Here is a 22,685-nt window from a genome sequence, read left to right on the forward strand (position 1 = left end):
AACATGGACAAATAGACACTTAATACTGGAATGAAATAGCCACATAACACCTAAATACTCAAAATAGACACACAGTGGGTCAACATGGACAAATAGACACCTAAAACTGGAATGAAATAGCCACATAACACGTACATTCTCCAAATAGACACACAGTGGGTCAACATGGACAAGTAGACTCCTAAAACTGTAATGAAATAGCCACATAACACGTACATTCTCCAAATAGACACACAGTGGGTCATCATGGACAAATAGACACCTAAAACTGGAATGAAATAGCCACATAATACGTAAATACTCAAAATAGACACACAGTGGGTCAACATGGACAAATAGACACCTAAAACTGGAATAAAATGGACACACAACACATTTTTTTCAAATAGACACACAGTGGGTCAATGGTGAGAACACTTTATAATAGACTCGCAGTACAAATTAAGGAAGACACACAGTGTTTAGCCACTCGATGTATCCCTCGTAAGCCCCTCCGTCCGTCCGTCCCTCCGTCCGTCCCTCCGTCCGTAAACAATTCATGTTATCGCTATTTCTCAGAAAGTACTGAAGGGATCTTTCTCAAGTTTCATATATAGGTTCCCCTTGGTTCCTAGTTATGCATATTGCATTTTGAGAGCAATCGGAAAACAACATGGCCGACAGGCAGCCATCTTGGATTTTGACAATTGAAGTTTGTTATCGCTATTTCTCAGAAAGTGCTGAAGGGATCTTTCTCAAATTTCATATGTAGGTTCCCCTTGGTATCTAGTTATGCATATTGCATTTTGAGACTAATCAGAAAACAACATGGCCTACAGGCAGCCATCTTGGATTTTGACAATTGAAGTTTGTTATCGCTATTTCTCAGAAAGTGCTGAAGGGATCTTTCTCAAATTGCATATGTAGGTTCCCCTTGGTGCCTAGTTATGTATATTGCATTTTGAGGCCAATCGGAAAACAACATGGCCGACAGGCAGCCATCTTGGATTTTGACAATTGGAGTTTGTTATCGCTATTTCTCAGAAAGCACTGAAGGGATCTTTCTCAAATTTCATATGTAGGTTCCTCTTGGTGCCTAGTTATGCATATTTCATTTTGAGACCAATCGGAAAACAACATGGCCGACAGGCAGCCATCTTGGATTTTGACAATTGAAGATTGTTATCGCTATTTCTCAGAAAGTAATAAAGGGATCTTTCTGAAATTTCATATGTAGGTTCCCTTCGGTGCCTAGTTATGCATATTGCATTTTGAGACTAATCGGAAAACAACATGGCCGACAGGCAGCCATCTTGGATTTTGACAATTGAAGTTTGTTATCGCTATTTCTCAAAAAATTAATGAAGGGATCTTTCTGAAATTTCATATTTAGGTTCCCCTCGGTGCCTTGTTATACATATTGCATTTTGAGACTAATCGGAAAACAACATGGCCGACAGGCAGCCATCTTGGATTTTGACAATTGAAGTTTGTTATCGCTATTTCTCAGAAACTAATGAAGGGATCTTTCTGACATTTCATATGTAGGTTCCCCTTGGTGCCTAGTTATGCATATTGCATTTTGAGACTAATCGAAAAACAACATGGCCGACAGGCAGCCATCTTGGATTTTGACAATTGAAGTTTGTTATCGCTATTTCTCAGAAACTAATGAAGGGATCTTTCTGAAATTTCATATTTAGGTTCCCCTCGGTGCCTTGTTATTCATATTGCATTTTGAGACCAATCGGAAAACAACATGGCCGACAGGCAGCCATCTTGGATTTTGACAATTGAAGTTTGTTATCGCTATTTCTCAGAAAGTACTGAAGGGATCTTTCTCAAATTTCATATGTAGGTTCCCCTTGGTGCTTAGTTATGCATATTGCATTTTGAGACCAATCGGAAAACAACATGGCCGACAGGCAGCCATCTTGGATTTTGACAATTGAAGATTGTTATCGCTATTTCTCAGAAAGTAATAAAGGGATCTTTCTGAAATTTCATATTTAGGTTTCCCTCGGTGCCTTGTTATGCATATTGCATTTTGAGACTAATCGGAAAACAACATGGCCGACAGGCAGCCATCTTGGATTTTGACAATTGAAGTTTGTTATCGCTATTTCTCAGAAACTAATGAAGGGATCTTTCTGACATTTCATAAGTAGGTTCCCCTCGGTGCCTAGTTATGCATATTGCATTTTGAGACCAATCGAAAACAACATGGCCGACAGGACAGCCATCTTGGAGTTTGACAATTGAAGTTTGTTATCGCTATTTCTCAGAAAGTATTGAAGGGATCTTTCTCAAATTTCATATATAGGTTTCCCTTGGTGCCTAGTTATGCATATTGCATTTTGAGACCAATCAGAAAACAACATGGCCGACAGGCAGCCATCTTGGATTTTGACAATTGAAGTTTGTTATCGCTATTTCTCAGAAAGTACTGAAGGGATCTTTCTCCAATTTCATTTATAAGTTCCCCTTGGTCTGTAGTTCTGCATATTGCATCTTGGGACCAATTGGAAAACAACATGGCCGACAGGCAGCCATCTTGTATTTTGACAATTGAAGTTTGTTATCGCTATTTTACAGAAGGTACTGAAGGGATCTTTCTCAAATTTCATGTGTAGATTCCCCTTGGTCCCTGGTGTTGCCATTATCGCTAAATCTTAAATTTTATATATAGGTTCCCCTTGTTTGAAAAGTACTAGAGGGCTGTTTCTGAATTTACACAGATTAGTAAGACTTAGAGGAAGGGAAAAGTAGAGAAAAGATCAATCTGACATGGAACCTATAAAGATCATTCAATGGTGGGCGCCAAGATCCCTCTGGGATCTCTTGTTGTAGGTTCCCCTTGGTCTGTAGTTATGCATATTACATCTTGGGACCAATAGGAAAACAACATGGCCGACAGGCAGTCATCTTGGATTTTGACAATTGAAGTTTGTTATTGCTATTTTACAGAAGGTACTGAAAGGATCTTTTTCAAATTTCATATGTAGGTTCCCCTTGGTCCCTGGTATTGCATTTTGGGACCAATCCGAAAACAACATGGCCGACAAACAGCCATTATCGCTAAATCTTAAATTTTATATATAGGTTCCCCTTGTTTGAATAGTACTAGAGGGCTGTTTCTGAATTTACACAGATTAGTAACACTTAGAGGAAGAGAAAAGTAGAGAAAAGATCAATCAGACATGGAACCTATAAAGATCATTCAATGGTGGGCACCAAGATCCTTTTGGGATCTCTTGTTTTGTATCAAAATATGTAATTAAATCAACGACCACGTGATCCGTCTGTTCACGTCTGATCACATGATCAATCAGTCAAAATTGGAGCGCCTTTTTGATACGGGCTTCATCCGAAACTCTGTAGTGTGATGTTTGTCACTAGAGTATTTATCAACACGAATTAAAGGCAAGTTGCTTACAAGTTGTTAATCTGTTTGTTCACATGTTTACCTTATTTTTTCTTTAATTACTTAGGACTAAACTTTGTTTACCGTAAATTACGATTAACGTTAGTGATTCAGAGCCTGATCAGACTGCATCATTAGAACGAAGTCATACCCTTCCTACACTGCTCTGAGGCAGACATATTGTCGTCCAGATCTACGTTATCGCAGCTAGTAAAAAAAAACATGTATCATGGGTCAGTGATCTTATAAAGCTTACAAAACTATCGCATCTGTTAGTCGTAGTGGTCATTCCGACATTCGTGATGTTTACACCGACTGCACTCTTCCTTCACGAAGAATATACAGAATTTGGAATTTCTGGGATAATATTAACTGCAGTTGGTTGTAGTATTAATAATAAAGACTCATACCATAGACATCTACATTCAGTTATCATAACTACTTACAATTGGAATACTCGCCGATAAGTCAACAAAAGAAGGTATCAATAGCTGTATTTGATATGTTAATAAATATATACATATCATTTTCTAATGACGTTTTCATGTAATGTGCTGATGTTGTGAGATGTTTTTGGGTAGTTTTTGGGTGTTTTTGGGTAGTTTTGGGGTGTTTTTGGGTAAATCGTTCTGCCGCCAGAGCGCGCTACTATAAGAAAACGTGGAATTATATCCGACACCGTTTAGTGTCGCTAAGAATTTGGTGCAAATACTATAAAATCGGGTGTGACATAACACGTACCTTACATTTATGGATAAATGAGATATTTATTTACCCCAGAACACCCATTTAGTCCCATGTAGGTGTTTTATTCCATCCGTATAGACCTTCGCTTTACGCTAGTTAAAATTTCATACTTGACTCGTTGCCATATTGCTAACTATGTAGGTCGCAGTCGGCCAATTACCCTAATCAGTGCGCGATGGAGTGAAAAGGGAAAAAAATACAACATTTATTTTTTTATATATTTTACCCCTTATAATTAATAAATAATGAATTTTTGAATTTAATATAATTCACACAGGTTTTGGGAAATAATAAGCTTAGTTTTCTTAATTTAAACTATGCAGGAAGAAAAACACAATAAAGCATATGTGGTCTTTTCGGTCCATTGCGTTCCGATTCTGGTGGTGACAGGGCCAGAGTAAAATTGGGCTAATTAATAAAATGAAAAATAATTTTAGATAATCAAAATTTATACCAATTGCATACCATATACTACTTTTTGAAGTATATATATATATAGTTTTATAATCGCCTACTTGTTGGGACCATGATCAATGTTATCCTCGAATTCTTGGGTCTTGAGAACTTTATTGGGTCTTTACCTCTTTATTGGGTCAAGACTCAATTAATATTGGACCCAATAAATTTGTATAGCTCAATCGTTTTTCTTGCGCGGGAAAAATCATATAAGCTTATGTTCTAAAACCAATCTATTGGGTCCTCTTTTCCGCGAATATATAAATCCCGCGTTTGCACATCACTCCAGAATATATATATATTGAAAGTGACCAATCAGAGCATAGAGGAGCGCCGCAACTCGGATAGCCTCGCAGGATAGCCTCGATATATATTAGTTTATTCCATCCGGAACGTTTCGGTGATTTAGCTGCTGGAGTATTTAGGTCACGCCGTTCCCGCAGTTGGAGCGTGGACGTTTACAAGTCGTAAGTGTACTTTATATCCATTATTTCATTGCTCTAGACAATGCAGCTGTATTATACTTGTTTCATATTTCGATATTTTGGAGCACTTAATCAATTTTTTGCTGTATCTGTCTTAAAACGAAGTGAGGTAGCCTACGAACGACAAAACATGTCTGCGCACCGAATTTGCAACGTTTTAGGTTAGACCTGTACAGTACAGTAGCCTACTTGAGAGTTGAGACTATTAAAGCGCTATTTTGTATCGGATTGACTTAATGATATCATAATATTAGGTCTTCCAGTTTTTATCAAAACTTTTTTCGGTCAAGATGTCTTGCATATCTACACTGAAAATATATTGTACCTGTGTATTGGGTCTTGTATATATATATTTGGGTCTTCGTTATCATTTGTTTGACTGGATATGGCTTCATAAGCCCGAGTTTTCTCTGGCCCTGTCACCATGTCCTACACCAGACATGGTGACAGGGCCAGAGAAAACTCGGGCTATGGCTTCATCAACGCGTACACTACACACATTAATTCTGTTTTGACCTTGAAATGCAAATGTCTGCCATAAAAAGCATTAAGGTGACAGTACCCAAATCGGATCAGTACAAATTAGATCACTTTTCATGAAATTGCTTTTAAATGTTTATTTTTTCCACGGTTCATGTTTTACAATGATATACCTTAGGATTGAATGTTTATTGCCATGATACATATACAACAATTGATCAAGTTACACTGTTAAATTGCACTGGAGTAGTGATAAATATGAGTTATTAAGCTTGTAAAAATATCAGTCAATGCATTATGATGACCCTTAAAGTATTGAGTCTTTGTCCATGCACCATCTAAAGTATTTTTTTCCATTTCCTTTTTGCTTTCCAGAAATGGAGAACTATGAAGCCGCTATATTAATGCTTTATTATTTTTGTTGTCTAAGCTTTAAAGCTTCTGCTGTTTTGGTACCACTTTTTAGCTCTACTCTTCTTATCACTTCTGCTTTCATTGATTTACTGTTTGCGCTGGTTTTTCTGCTTTATGCTCTATACCTCTACTACAAGAATCAGTAAGTTCTTTTATTTCACATACAGTTAAAAACTGTTTTAACAGGTCCAGTACAATCTGCCGACCGACCTAAATACCTGTGATATACGTATACGATGATGACGCTTTGTTACAATCTTTACATAAACACCTCTCGTTTGACTTTAAAACATGTCATCTCTTGTAGGCTAACTCAGCTGTTAATAAAATGCTAAACAATACCAAACCAAACTCTTGTAGCACACGTCCCAGTTGTAGCTGCTATGAGAAGTGATCATGTGCGCATATATATACATAGTGTATAAGACAATGTCATTAGGTTTGACATAGCTTTGATACATTTTACGATGTTGGGTTACATTCATCAATTTAAACATATTTCAAATATGCCCCTGAAACGTGCAAATTACCTACCCTGACAGAGACTGACTATATATTAACATACTGAAAAGTGCATGGACTGAAACAAATGCCTTTGAATTAATTTGACCTATCTTAAATAGCTATATGGATGATCAGTTTCAGCTGTATAGAGTAATAATAATAATAGACTCGAAGATTTCATTGAAATCAAGCAAGGTCAAATCAATTAAGATTTTTTATCATGATGGAGATTACAAAAAGCATGCAATCAGATGAATATTTTTATTTTTCATAACTATCCCATTTTCTAAAATGATGTCAACAATTTTTAAAAAAGATTATTATTATTTGCTGTCTTTTCACTCTTTTGTTATCAACACATGTACAATGCTAAAAACTTCCTTCAAATGCAACTTTGCTTCATTGGAATGAAATCTGAAATCTTCAAATCTATTACTCATAATAGCTATTTCAGACAGGTTTAGCTATTATAGGTCTTTAAATAGCTACATAGATCGAATGGCAGATTGTACTGGACATGGTTAAGTTTTTTTCCAAAGAATTTTTTTGAAATGAATGTTTCCTGCTAAAGTGTACACTTAACACAGTACTTAATCTGAAATCAGAACATTAACTTTGATTTCGCTGTATTAGGTAGATACAATACAAGTTGGTTGCAATTACTCTTGTGAAATCTTATCAATTCTTCGATTTAAACCCTAGGACCAATATTCACAGTTGCTAATTGATTTGACCACAACAGGTGGATTTGTTACGTATTTGAGGGTCATTCAGTCACAGTTGTCAGTAACTGACCTGTTCCTCGACCTGAACAACTTTTGACACCTTATTAATTTAAACAATGAATGTAGTACAATACCAAGACTTGAACCAGTCTATTTGTCATCCAAGTTCAGCTCAAATTGTTTTGATTTTATTGCAATGTGAAGGTTGTATAGTTTGTAAAGTTTCATAATAATGCAGTACTAAAATTATGAGGATATTGAATATATAATTAAATGTACGTATTTCAGTACATAAATAAATTTAGGAAAACCACACTTTAAGTAAAATAAATGGTGGTATGTACAATGTATTATGATTTTATAACAATCAAATGTTGACCATTAACATCAGTATTCACCGTTTATTATTTAAATTTTTGGTGATGTATTTTCCAAAATTTGCTAAATCACAAGAAGAAAAATCTGTTATTTACTATAATTATTCTGAAACTTTTATTTTAAAAATATCCCTTTATCAGATTATCACAGATTTCACAGTAATTATATGTACAGTATAAACACATTAAACCAAATTGTAATGAATCATCTTATAGAAATGTCATTGCGGAGGTCCAGGAGGACTGATCATAGTGATGGTAGTACTGACAGTGGATCCCCTGGACATACATGTACCAGTAATATTGAGGAGCGGCGCAACTTCACAATAAAGTTTATAGACACATATATAGGTAAGTAGCTATAGCATAAAATTTTAATTAAATGGAATTTGAATTTTTAATAATTACTAGTAGACAAAGAAATTATTTATATATAAGTGTTTTACTATTTTCATACAAACCTGTGTAAGAGGATTTAAATAGTCGTGTGACAAATTAATTTTAAATTTGATTTGAAGGAAATTACAATATTCCCCAAATGGTATGTTTTCCCTCTGAATAAATCATCCTAAGTTCCTTATCAGAATATTGTCAAAACATGGGTAGCATACCAAAGTAGATTTTGAAAAATATCTTCAAATGTACCATGAATATATGCACAATTAGGAAACTTAATCTAATCTCAGGACATTTTGTTCATGTTTTCTTTATGTATGTGATGTTATCCATGTCTCTCCCATCCCAAATCAAATTGACAATGTTATATCACTTAAGCAACTTCCAGGATACAGTGATTGGCATCCAGATAAGGGGGTATTCTTGTCTTACAGACACATGTGTCATTTTCTTGTCTTTGAAAATTTCCATAGTGGGTAGTATACATTCTAATTCAAGTTTAACCCCTGTCTATGAAGCGAGAAGATTTATCTATGTGTCTCACGGTCGTATATATGTGTCTTGAAAATAGTCGTTGTGTCTTTGACCAAACATGTTAAAAATGAACCATGCATGTTATTTAATTCCCTGCACATAATTAGAGAATACAGTAAAACATGTCCTGCACTTGATGTTTACAAAACAGGATGTGGAGTTTTTGCAAGAAGACCTTTTCAGAAAGGTGAATTTTTACTGGAATACAAAGGTGTCCAAACCTTGAGTTCTAGCAGCCAGGACATTGAGGAGGATGGCTTGAAGTACTTCTTTCATCATAATGGGCAGACATATTAGTAAGTAGATCTCGGCATGCCCACCAGGTTTTTAAACAGGGAGTTTCTTCTGTACCCCATGATATTCTTGTCAGAGGGTACTTTTTTTTTTCATGGGGTACACAACAAAAAGAACTTTTTTTTTTTTAATGTTTTCCTGTGCCCACTTGCATTGACTCTTTGCAGTCTTTACAAAACATGGATGTTTGAAATCTTTCTGCCTTTTAAATTGAAAGCTTGTTTTGGGTCCATAAGGCTTATTAGTTATTCACAGCTGACACAGATTCGTCTGTTTCCGGCCTGTGAATGTTTGGACTGACCGACTGACCCACTTTTAACAACGGTGTTGATTCTCTACACGTGTGTACAGTACAATGAATGGAGGTTGCATGCTAAACCGTTAACCTATATAGGCTAAAGATTTTGTAAGGCGACATCTCATTGTACTCAATCTTTACATAATATATATAAGAGTAAGGCCATATAATGGCATCAATGAAAACATGATATAATATATATATGTACCGTATTATAAACCTGCTCTAGTACTAGAAATTTTATTTCAATAAAATATTTTGCAGCATTGATCCATCTAATACTGATGCCATGGGGAAAATGGTAAATGATGGATTAGGGAAGAGAGCTAACTGCAAAATGAGGAAGATACTGAGAAAACAATTACCAGTTTTGTGCTTGTTTGCTACCAAAGTTATACGTACTGGAGATGAGCTTCGCTATGACTATGGGGTCCGGAATCTTCCATGGCGCAAAGTGAGTACAGTAAATTTATGCATAACAATTGTACATGTACATGAAAAGAAATTAAGTATTTGTCCAATTTCAGGATTTTCAACTGACCAGTTAAAATAGGAACAGTTGTTAAAATTACCAGACCTAGAGATCATTCTTAGGTTAATTAGTAACTAATTGAACATGGTTATTTATTTTATGTTTCCCTTGCTCGAAGAATGATTGTGCTATATATATATATGTGATCATTGGGTCCAACATTAATTAAAGAGGCAATTTATAATATATAAAGACCCAATAATTTGAGGATATCTAACATTGATCATGGTCCCAATAAGTATACACTTACTACTAGGAATATATACAAATTAGACAAACATTAATATTAATACCCTTGCATTGCTATACGTATATACAGTGTATATATACTGTATATATGTCAGTTTCTAGACCAATGTTGAATTTTTCCTCGTAATGTATCTGTGTCTATCTCATCAGTACGAAATTCTTTCTGTTTTGCTTGTACTATTTGGAATTACAAACACTTAAAATAATAGTATCATGAATTCAGATTATAACTTAAAATGGGTGATAAATGATACTGTTTACAGTTCAACCTTTTATTTCCCTCAATACAGATATTTATGTAATTATTAGATCTACATTAGAGAAAAGAAGTCCGGCAACAACTGGAATGAAATGGGGTTTATAATGATATACTCTTTCAGAAACGTGACCCAAGTCAGCCAACACCTGTCCTGTATCAACAACCTGCATATTGTAGTAATTAGAAATTGATTATATTAAAGTTATAACCATGATTTTTTCTTTTGTTATTTAAGCATTGATGTCATTTTTTTTTTAAATTTTCATTGGGGTATGTTTGTGAACTGTATGAATCTGTGACATGTTCAGTTTCGCTTTCAGTACACTGGAAATTAGGATCACGGTTGCTATCATCTGAACACTCGATATTAGTATCATCGGTACTGTCATCTTCTGAATACTCTTCACTGGGAGACACGAATGTACTAGTTTTTTCATATTTTCTACTAATTCTGAAATTTTCACCAATTTTACCATAAAAGATCTAATTTAACCCAACCCAGTCCATTTTTTCAGGAACGTATCTAATTATGAATTTTCATGGCTAATTTTCGACGGTCAAAGCTAGTTCTGTGAATCATATCCAATTTAACATGACCACCGTCTAATTCTATCGAGCTATCTAGAAATCATGAACTTTACACTATTTATTTCATGACTATCTAAAAGTTTCTTACATCGACGAGATTTTCCCCGACAGTCTAGAAATGTCCGACAGGATCTATTTTTTTCTCCACTGACGCTAATTCTGCTCCTCGAATCTAGTATTGACGGAGCAATCCAGTTTTCATGAAAATCGCCTAATATTAAACGTCATGACGAATATTGCGAGATTCGCCTCGGGCGGTTCTGTCGCACGGCAATACCAGCACTGCCAGCCGTAGACTACTTTACCTGGACAGCAGCCATCCGTGACCATCGAGTCCCGCGGCTAGCCTCGACTTGGGAGCGCTCAGCCGTGAAGCGGTCCTACCATAATCACCTATACTTACGATGTCGGTACCGACTCAAATGATACAGACGATTCGTTCTTCCACAATTAACAATATTATCGGAAATAAATACACTACATTTAACTAAATTTCATACGTCTAATTTAAAAATTCGTATCATGACAGGAAGGTGGTATAATATATATATAAAGGAGATTTTTGCAACGAAAGTATTGGAGACGAGTTCCATCATCTATTTATGTTAACATATTGAAATGAAAATTATTCGTTCAAAATGCATCCCACAGTATTACTGTATTAACCCAAGTATTCATAAAATGAGAGGTCTAATATCTATATGTCATACATGCAATTACTGAGGGTTTATGTCCCTGTTGTAAACCTATATTATATTACCTAGCAGGAGCTTGATTATCAAAAGGAGAACGATTAAGGAATTAGCATGAAAGGACAATGATAAGATGAAGGAGCGTGCAAACGTAGTTAGTTTGTTCTAGGCAGATATTATGTTATTGTGTGTAAATCAAATATTTTTGTTAGACATAAATTCATTTTTGTATAATTATCTGTATTCCTTTCACTTTCTCTCTTTAGTCTTCCTTTCTAATTTGTCAATCGTAAAATTAATGTAAATGTCCATTGTTTGTGTCACATTGTTGTAAAAATGTTTGGAGGAGGGGGCTTTAATAAGTTGTATAACTTCTGCCCAATCCTCATGCCTACATTTGAAGCAATAAAAAATATGTTTTAAAAAAAACCCTATATTTGCTTGTATATTTAGGTAAATTACATTTTTACTTTATACATGATTCCAACAAGGAATATGTAAGAAAACATATTTAAATATCTTGCATTTCTATAGCAAGTTTGCCTAAATTGTCTTATTATTTAGAAACAGAACTAATGGAATCCCTATGATGTCGCACACATCGCTCGGCGACTCTCATCAGGCAGAACGTTTATCATTTGTTGACCATTCAGTGTACAGTGGACCCGCGATAATCCGGACGCCGATAGTCCGGAAAACTCGCAGTCCGGACGGAAATGCACGGGAACGGATTTCCGTAACGTTATTTGTACTCACCAGTCAGGAAATTCGGATTCCGATTCTGGAAGCCCATTTTGGAAACGGAACGTACTTTTCATTAGTAAATTTTCCGCAATAATCCGGACGATTTTTTCACCACGAGGAGAAAAAATGTCGGGGCAAGTCACCCGTGTCGACAGCTGTACAGACTATTGCTTGACACTGTGCGTAGTCATAGCGACCGCTGCCAGGTCATAGCCCCGGGTGTTTACCTGTGTTACAAAGTGTAACTTTTGTTTTTATAACGGTACATTACTTTTTCTCTACGACCTTTTTAAACTTTACAATATTAAAGGATTTTATAGTATAGCCTGGTCTTGCTTTTATCAACTTGACGTACAATATCTATTATAGTTATTTTACAGACGGCAACTTTTATAGGAACACATATTGCTATTTCGTAATTAGCAAGAATTTACGCACAAACATACAGTACGTGATACCATAATTAATCAATCTCAAATACGGTAATTAACATCATGAACACTTGTATTGGGTAAACACGGATATCGGCTTTGTAACACCGTTACGTGAAAAGACGACTCATTGAAAGATGCATGTTATTAATTACGTACACATTTACATATTAAGCAGTGATCGCAAGAACTGGGTTGATTACACACAAATTAGTCAATAGTCGTATGATACTTAATTAAGCGTCACATTGTTAAGTTAATACGGGTTTAATAATTATCGGACTTCTTCGGTAGTTCTCGCTGGTGTAGCGTACTTTTAGATATATAGCTTGGGGTTTCTGGTACGTAAAATTTTTATTTAAGGTATTTAACGTTTGTAATTTCTACTTGTTTGTGAACCTCCGGGACGTGACACATGTGTGGTGTTTGTAGGACACATATGCTCGCTATAAATAAAACAACTTTCACTTTACATGTTCTTTTAAAAACATAGTTTATTTTTTACTTTCTACAAAAGAAATCAAAAATCATATCAGAAACATAAGTATATTTATTGTTAAAAAGTCTGACAATTAGACGTGTTTATGAAACGTCCCGGATTCTATGTAATCAAGGGAGATAACTCTTACACAACAATTTTTTTGACCTGGTAGACGAAATTCGGCAGTCCGGAAAACTCGTAATCCGGACGGTTTGGACTGGGAACGAAGGTGTTCGGATTATCGAGGGTCCACTGTACATCACAAGTTTGAATACAAACATTTGATTCACGGTATCGGAGACATATGACATATCTGACGGTATTATAAAGATGAACGTGTTTTTGATAATATCTATATATAATTGTGCATGTACATTTTTGTATGTGTATATGTATTTAGTGAAAATATTCTATTGTTCTGTGTAGGGGAAATTGCCCCCCCCCCCCCCCCCCCCCCCCCCCACACTTTTTTCAGTGGGGGGGCAAACATATCTTTTTGCCCCCCCCCCCCCACTTTTTGACATCAAAATCTAAAAAAGGGGAAAAAACACGAATCTATATATTCATTTCGATAAATATCTGTATATTTTCGAACCGATAATGTTTTCTTGAAGGCAACGATAAAAACTTTATCTTGTACATCCGGAACATTCCGACTTTTATACTAGTATATTAATCCTCAGACCTGTGTGTCGGTCGTCTGCAATAGCCTGGTAAGTCAATATTTATATCTTAATAGGAAATTTTGCTTAACTTCATCACATAGATTCAATAAGTTGATGATAATTTGTGAAGTTAATTGAGTTCATAATGAGAACAAGACAGAAACACAACATGAATAAGAATGCGCGGTCTTAACGTGAATAGAGTGATACTAATTACCGACAGGTACGAGGAAATACAAAACAAGAAATATCTTTAAAAAAGATCAACGGCAAAGTTTTAATGCTGGTGGTTATAATGTAAAACTACTGGTGAAATAAATTAACGAACTACGATGTAATTAATAAATGCGCAGTTTCAGCACGTATAACAAAATTATATCAGTTTGAATCATTTTGGTGATAATAAGACTACAAATGTGTCATTTGAACAGATGCATCCACTTATTCAGCTTGCATTCAATTTAAAAGGGACATCACGGTAAAAACTTTGCAATTTTCACTGAATGTACGCGTTTTGTTCCTTTCCAGCTATGTTTCTGTGCTGTTCAAATGTTCACAGTCAATCCCTATGTCCAGCTTGACCACTCGATTTAGTTGGGAATCCCCCTCTAAATTTAGCGCGGAAATTATTTTTAGATCATTACGTGACTGTTTTGAAATCGTGGCAACACAAACACACGGTAGTTTACAAGGCGATATCTATATTCCATCTGGGTTAGTTGGATAACGATATTATACACAGTGGTTTAAATGTTAAATAACACGTTCTGTAAATATTAAATCTGAATCGATGACACAAAGGCTTGTAGCAGTAAAGCAATGCATATTTCTGGGAGAACAGGGATTTCCTCGAGAGGGTAGGCGGTGACCTAGATTTTCGATCTTATAAGGCCGAGGTACGATTTTTTTTCTTCAAATTAAGCATGCGATTGTAATACAATAATTTACTCGTCTATAATGAAACATTTGAATTAGAAATATCATAATCATGTCCACAAGTACCTGTGGTATATATGTCTCTGCTTTAACGTTGTTTCGTTTTTAACTGTATATCTGAATTTTGCATTGACCGCTACATTGACCAATCACATACTTCATCTTGACCAGAACGCCACCTGTCGCGTCATATCCGGGGCCAAAAGAAAATTAGACGGCTATGCCGAAAAAATTCGTCTCGCGCCTACGGCGCTCGCTTTATCACTAAATTACTGCTCCCCCCCCCTTTCGATTGCAGATCCACAGGGGTGCTTCGCCACCCTGGGACCCGCTGGGCGGCCCCCAGACCTCTCGCAAAAAGGGGAAAAAAATCGTCTCGCGCCTACGGCGCTCGCATGATCACTTCATTACTGGACCCCCTTTCGGAAACTCCTGGATCCGCGCCTGATCCCGAATCATTGAAAATGTGCTTTATTCATTTTCCGCGGGGGGCTTGGACCCCCTTGAACCCCCTATCAGGGCGCTGCCCTGGACCCGCTGGGCGGCCCCTCAGACCCCTCGTAAAAAAAAAAAAAGCAAAAAAAAATCGGCATTATTACTAAATTACTGGATCCCCGCCCTTTCGGAAATCCTGGCCGGGCCTGGTGATTCATGTTTTGCCATAAATGATATATCCTGATTTGCGTAAATAACTTATTTTGTACTACATAAATTATCAAAATTATCATGGGATGTTGAAATGATAATTATTGCCTAATTTTGCGGAGGTGGCATACGATTTGTTTAGTGCGTAAAAAAAAAAAAAAATTGCCCCCCCCCCCCACTTTTTGACGACTTCCTACGCCACTGACATAGATAAAAAGTCTGAGTTGGTCACCCGTGTCGACAGGTGAACAGGTAGTAGATCGCGGTCGCTTGACACACAGAGTAGTCATAGCAACCGCTGCGAGATCTTAGCCCCCGGCATTAACCCGTACAATTTAGTTTTTGTAGCGGTACCTTGGATTTCTATACAGCGATCAAATTAATTAAAGGATTATAGACCGGTCTTGTTTTTGTTTAAAATGTTTATTTAATTCAATCCTTACGACTTATAAGCATGCTGAAAATGACAGCATACAATTTTTTATCTTCACTATTTTTAAAATGCAATTTAACGAAAGATAGACAGCATCAATATACAATGTAATGACGATACAGATGTTATGACATTTCTGAGCGGTAATATCGAATGAATGAGTGGTGTGTGGAGTATACAATAGTGTAGTCATATTGCAAACATAGAAACTGATAAGAGTGAAAACAAAAACAGCTAATTCAGGCGATATCTAGAACGTGCTGTAAAACACAATTTCAAATTCTCTGATATCAATATATGTTATTCCGAAGTTAGCACGTACGAATCCATAAAGCTATATAGGATCATCACTGATCATATGTAAGGAAAGAATATCTTTAATAACACGAAACGTTTTATCAAATTTCAAATTCTTTATTGACTTTAGGCCATACGGCCCATAAGTACATATTATAAACATATTATTATTATCAGGTGTTTCACAAATTGAATTAAAAACATCGGCTTGGAACGACGACGCTTTGCTGATAATACTACTGATAAACCGTAAGGTTTAAAGTAATAAATGAATTGAATTGAATTGAAAGATTTTATTATATAACACAGTTGTTTTCTTTATGTCAAACGTAAGACATGATAGTTCAACACATCTTTTTTTTTCACAAATCTTCTATTTCATGTTTGATTCATAATGACTATACTGGTCACACTATACACAACAAAATATGCACAGAGAAGTCGGTTTCAACATGTTACATGAAATGCATACATATTATACCCTCGGCGTCATTATAAATGTATGGATAATAAAAAACAGTTCAATATTCAGTAAGAAACATCTATAGAATATCGGAGACACTATATAGGATTTATGGTTTAGTTGTTTTTCTATATCTCATCAGAGACTTGTATATCACAAGTCTCTAATCTCATCGATGTGATACATACAGTTTCAAATTTTCTTATTAGTAAGCTTGTATATATTAGAGCTCGGATAGTGTTAACCCATTGGTAATTACAATATTCCTCTATATATAACCAGGGACGTATATAGTTGATATATAGGTCTCTGATGCAGGCATCTGTTCCAAAGAAGATGTACTTAGAGGTTCAGCAAATAACAAAAATGTTGATACCCAACAATAAACGTAAAAGATAACGTTTGTACCTTCGAAGTCTTATATTGTAGGACTGATATACTTGTCATGTTAAATACAGAACCAGCTTATAGTTCATCCCAAAAAGGGGGCGGGGATTTACCTGTGCTCTCGCCTAAGGCAGGAAGCCAACCAGCAGGTTCAATTTAGAAATGCCCCAGGCCTTGTAATCAACAACTGTCCAGGTGTCCTTGTGAAGTGGATGACAAGAGGTTTTCGATACAATATTCTTTCTTTTATTAATACAATACAATACAAAATATTTTATTCACGTGTCAATATTACAGATATATAAAATACAGTAGAAGTCATAAAACCTTTACAAGTTGCATTAAAATTATATTCACATCCAGACTTATGAGACACAATATAGTAAAAAGTTCTGTTAAATATAGGTAAAACAGGATCTTCTGCGATACATCAGATAGAGTGAAGAAGCTAAAATAGGCTGAAGATCATCACTTGTCATAAGATAATGAAATTGTTCATATGGGTTTAATTCTAAAAAGTTTGGACAATAATTGCTTGCTTCACTAAATAAAATTCGCCTAATATCTGAATAAAACTCACAGTCAATTAAAAAATGGCGCTCGTCTTCTACTAATCCTGACTGACATAAAATACATTTCCTCTCATGTAATGCTAAGGGAGAACGAGAATACCGGCCTGTCTCTATTTTCAATTTCAAATTACCACAACGGAACTTGGCTAACGTTTGCCTATGCTTAAAATTTACAACAGTATATATATATATGATTCTGGGGTAAAAACAGATTTAAACGTACGGTAAGTACGCAACTTAATCGTTTATTGATACAAAATTTGCCTCAATTGAATAACAATAAATATGTAATCGTCGCATTGTGAATGTAATACTTTTATTTTTACAGGTGTCTTATGATATTGATGTACATGCAGCACATTTAATGAAAATTTAACTGGAACAATCTGCAAAAAAAGTGAATGGATCGTATGTGATATCAGAAATATAGATATACATCATGTGATATACATTATGTATGTATCTTATCATGTATGTATCGCATATTTATAGCTTGAACACTTAATTCGAGTTGGTACCGACACCGTATAGGTGATTATGGTAGGACCGCTTCACGGCTGAGCGCTCCCAAGTCGAGGCTAGCCGCGGGACTCGATGGTCACGGATGGCTGCTGTCCAGGTAAAGTAGTCTACGGCTGGCAGTGCTGGTATTGCCGCGCGACAGAACCGCCCGAGGCGAATCTCGCAATATTCGTCATGACGTTTAATATTAGGCGATTTTCACGAAAACTGGATTGCTCCGTCAATACTAGATTCGAGGAGCAGAATAAGCGTCAGTGGAGAAAAAAATAGATCCTGTCGGACATTTCTAGACTGTCGGGGAAAATCTCGTCGATGTAAGAAACTTTTAGATAGTCATGAAATAAATAGTGTAAAGTTCATGATTTCTAGATAGCTCGATAGAATTAGACGGTGGTCATGTTAAATTGGATATGATTCACAGAACTAGCTTTGACCGTCGAAAATTAGCCATGAAAATTCATAATTAGATACGTTGCTGAAAAAATGGACTGGGTTGGGTTAAATTAGATCTTTTTTGGTAAAATTGGTGAAAATTTCAGAATTAGTAGAAAATATGAAAAAACTAGTACATTCGTATCTCCCAGTGCTTCCTCCAGGCCTAGGTTCATCTCTAAAACTAGAAAATTTCAATACAATGTTATATGCTATTACATGTTCATGTAGGTAATATTTGTATGGGGAAAAAGGCAAATACCACCCATAAATTCCCATTCTGGAATATAAACGTTTATTTTTGTATATTCTCGCACACATTTTACACTTACACATGTTATGGGAGCATTTCATGATCATGTCACAAGATATTCAGAAAGGATCTTGGTATCCATTCTATGAAACTAAAAAATAATTGACATCAATGCTTATAATTGATCTTTAGCTGGTGTGCAAAGCCCACTCGCTTATGCTTTTATGTCTGGTGAATTTAAGGCCTTGTGGGCAGGATAACTCAAAATCAAAGGGTCTGTTTGACCTCATCTTTTCCAAATCTTGTCACGTTTGGAAAAGACAGTTCGCTATTGTTTTGAGGTTTGAGTGATAAACAGTTAATCTGTAATTGATTTAATTTTGATTTTGTCCTCATCAACATGCTTGTATATATGTGTAGAGCTGTGCTAAAAATAGTGTCCACAGTGCAATGTTGTTGTTTTTTTTTTAGGCTAGGGTCTGCCATCTGCTAGACCTAGTAGTTTTGACAATGTGGGGTTTGGCCCTACAGGTGGGATGCTGACAGGCTTCAAGGCTGAGAAACCACCAGCTATCTAATCTCTGCATCAAATTTATATGACAGATCAGCAGCCCAAACCTGGCTGTTGTGAGGAGGGTCGAGGATCTGTTCAGTAATATGCAACATGATACCCCCATCATGATAACTATTAATTGAAAGTGTGTTTACCTTACCTAGATGTGAAAAAAAACCTATCCTATTGTTCAATAATATTCCTATGATTTATTGATGTAAACTTATATATATATTAATTTGAATGTTTAATATGTCACAGAAAATAAAGATTTATGTGGTGTATGTATTATACTGTACCTATTCCCATCTGTGATCCATGTATGGATGTCCTTTAGGATTTGGGTATAAATTTCTCACACATGTATAAGTATACACATACTGTCATGACTTCTCGTTGATGGGTTACAACATAACCATTCACCTTCTTCCATGCGCCTTTTCTTCAAAACATATCAAGGATCATTTGATCCTCTAAGATTACTTTACAGTATTTAGAATATCTATCTCAACACATGGAGCTTGTCCATGGCCCAATCATTGGTAGTAGTGAGACATCACACATGTACTATGGCAATGATGGGGATGATCAGAATCTTGGAATTTAGACAGGTGGAAAAGAATTAGATTACTAGTATCAGTTTTGGTATGACCTCTTGCTCATGCTTTTATAAAAAAATGACTTCTATTGATTAAATGGTTTTACAAAGCTGCAGTTTGTAAACAGAAATGTTTGTTTCAATAAATGAATATATCAAAACCTAATTGATTGTCAAAGTGATTAATCACTAATTCAGATGTTCTAGAGATAGAATTTTTATCAACATTGCATGTGAATCAATGAATACAAGCTGACTTTTTTGATATTATTTTTCATCATTCAAACCTCAAAAACAATAACAACCTGTCTTATATTTTCCATACATTTGGGAAAGTTGGATTTGGATGATTCATATAAAGAACGTTTTTGCATCTTGTCCATTCTGAAATGTATTATCAACATGATATAAAATCCCACCAGCTACATGGCCATTGGCCTCTTGTTGAAACTAGTTTCTAGTTTAAAACATGTTTAATGTACAATTTTACTGATTTTCTTTTTCACAAATCAATATGCAAAATTAATTGATGTATTGACGTCACATGTTCCGCACCATTTTCGGAATTATTTTCCTAGAGGTGTGGAAAAAAATCTCAACCTATAAGAAAACCACATTAGGCATTAACAATAGAAAATTGATTATTTCAGTGTACAATTTATTGTTGAAATTGTTATGTTGAACAATGCTGTAATGGTTCACCTAGCATACGTCTCTGAATGTTCAAGTACAGAATTTAATATAACATGATTAAGTGCATAGAATCCAAAACAGTCGCAAATTTGAATTTAATTAGAGCTCTGTAACTCAACAAAAAATGGTACTGAAAACTGGTGAAACAGATATTGCATGTTGTTTTGTCAGATTGACACTGTTTCTGAATCCAAATTAACACTACTCTTTTGGATGATGTTCAACTGGTGTACATAGATCTAGATCTATTATACATTGTGAATCTCACCTAGTTGTTAATACCCAAAGAAAGAGGAAATTGTTATATAATAGGCCTACATTGATATTATGTATCATTATCATATATCTCAGGGAAGGTTGAGAGTTTTAATGAACTGTACGTTGCTACTTGCTTTTTTGTCAGTTTATCAGAACAAATCACTGAAATCAGTATTTAAGTGTATTGTAAGATTTTTACTGCTCTATTATAAGTAAAATATAAAGGGGGACTTGGTTTTGCTTATAGTGCTTATAAAGCAACTAGTGAGAGGTGCATCATACAGTATTCTTTGTTGTGTAATTAGTTCTAGTTATATACAGTCAAACCTGTCCTATGTAACCTTCCAAGGGAGTTAATAAAAAAAAAATGACCCGAAAAGAAAGCTCATGATTATTCTGCCACATATGTAAAATGTATCAGCTACAAGTATCAGTACAAATATGAAAAGGGATTTCCTCAGTCATCAATTAAGATTGTGGATATAATAAAACCTGTAAGAAACCTCTAAAACAAATCAAAGAGTTTGAATGGCTAATTTGATTAATTCCAGTGCAGGATACATTTCAAAAAAAAAAAATAATAATTCCTTAATTCCTGGTCCGTATGGATTATTAGTCACATAAATGCATTTCCTTAATCACGATGGAGACGTTTACAACTGGCAAATATCTGTCCTAATGTCTCAAAAAGAACATAAATTTCAGTTTAACAGTAAGTTGACTGATTATGCACTCTTTTTCATACTTCCCAAGCAAATTTTTGTACTTCTATCTATCAATATTTTGTGAAAATTGTCTGAATGGCTAGGACGTCTTTTGGCCATATCCCATCTCCTTTTTGAGAAGTAAAGTTCTTTCGTTGGCTTTTGGGTGTTATCCGGGCAAAGATAATGAATTCAATACATTTTATGAGGCAGAATAAGACATTTCATGCATTTCTGAAGTGTTTTTTAATCGCCAAAAGCGGACAAGTTCGTCCGGTTTCTTTTTGATTATGGCTTCTGCTGCCATTTTTAAACTCAGAAAGTCACTGAAAAAAGTCGCTGAAAAAAGTTGCTCTTCATCGTTTGGGACACAGATATGATGGTCGTTAGTCGCGTCTGACAGGTAGTCCCTTAATTCAGGTCACTAGTATAGTAAATAACGTTGGGAGGGAAAATACGGTCGCATATGAAAGGAAGTTGTTTAATTCAGGTGGTTGCTAAGGCAGGTTTGACTGTAAATAGCTGACATCTGTTCAGTCAAGACTCAGGATACTGAAACAGACCCGAACTTTGGTATGTTTCGTCAGCACCATAAGGCCACCCAGTCTTCGCCACTTACCCACTTCCCAGTACATGTACTTGCATATTTAGTGTGCTCCGCTTTGGTATATGATGCTATTGACGTTTTGTAAACCGTACTTGCTAAGACTATAAATAGAGATTTGAATTGACAATTGCTTTAATTTACACAGTCTTTATTTATTTATGAAATGTTATCATTTGTCAAACTTATCTGTATAATGGTCTTTGTAGTCAATCTGTCATTGACAGAACAAAGTGACTTTTATAGAGAGGTGATTAAGGCAGGTTTGACTTATTGTTCTTGTTACATTGTTTTTATTTCATTTTTATTTGTTTTAATCTGTCAGTTATGTTAAGCCCAAATTTACAACATATTTGATCAATGTACAAGTCATCTCTATGCCCTTTCATGATTTGCTCAACCTTGAAAAGCCCTTTAATTTGGCCTAGAACTATCATATGAAATGTAGTTTTTCTAATTTTGTCTGTAAAACTTAACAGCAAAGATCTTGAATGCCACAATTTTACAAGTATCAAACCTTTGTTGCATGATTTAAAGCAAAAATCTTGTAAATTTGTTTCAGACTTTGCATGTTCAGTTTT

General features: G+C 35.3%; 1 protein-coding gene across 4 annotated transcripts in view; it reads left to right on the forward strand.

Annotated features, from left to right (window-relative positions):
• Positions 1-22,685, forward strand: part of LOC117316908 (mesocentin-like) — a 68,492-nt gene that overhangs the window by 21,221 nt on the left and 24,586 nt on the right. Inside the window, exon 1 of one of the 4 annotated variants that reach the window (XM_033871687.1) lies at positions 9,436-9,567. The exons of the other annotated variants lie outside the window; for them this stretch is intronic. Coding sequence (XP_033727578.1) covers positions 9,558-9,567 — 10 coding nt within the window. The 5' untranslated portion in view covers positions 9,436-9,557. Of the gene's footprint in view, positions 1-9,435; positions 9,568-22,685 lie in introns of those variants that run through there. 4 annotated transcript variants of the gene reach the window in all.

This window comes from Pecten maximus, chromosome 18, assembly GCF_902652985.1.
Source record: "Pecten maximus chromosome 18, xPecMax1.1, whole genome shotgun sequence".
In the NCBI taxonomy this organism is placed as follows: Eukaryota; Metazoa; Mollusca; class Bivalvia; order Pectinida; family Pectinidae; genus Pecten; species Pecten maximus.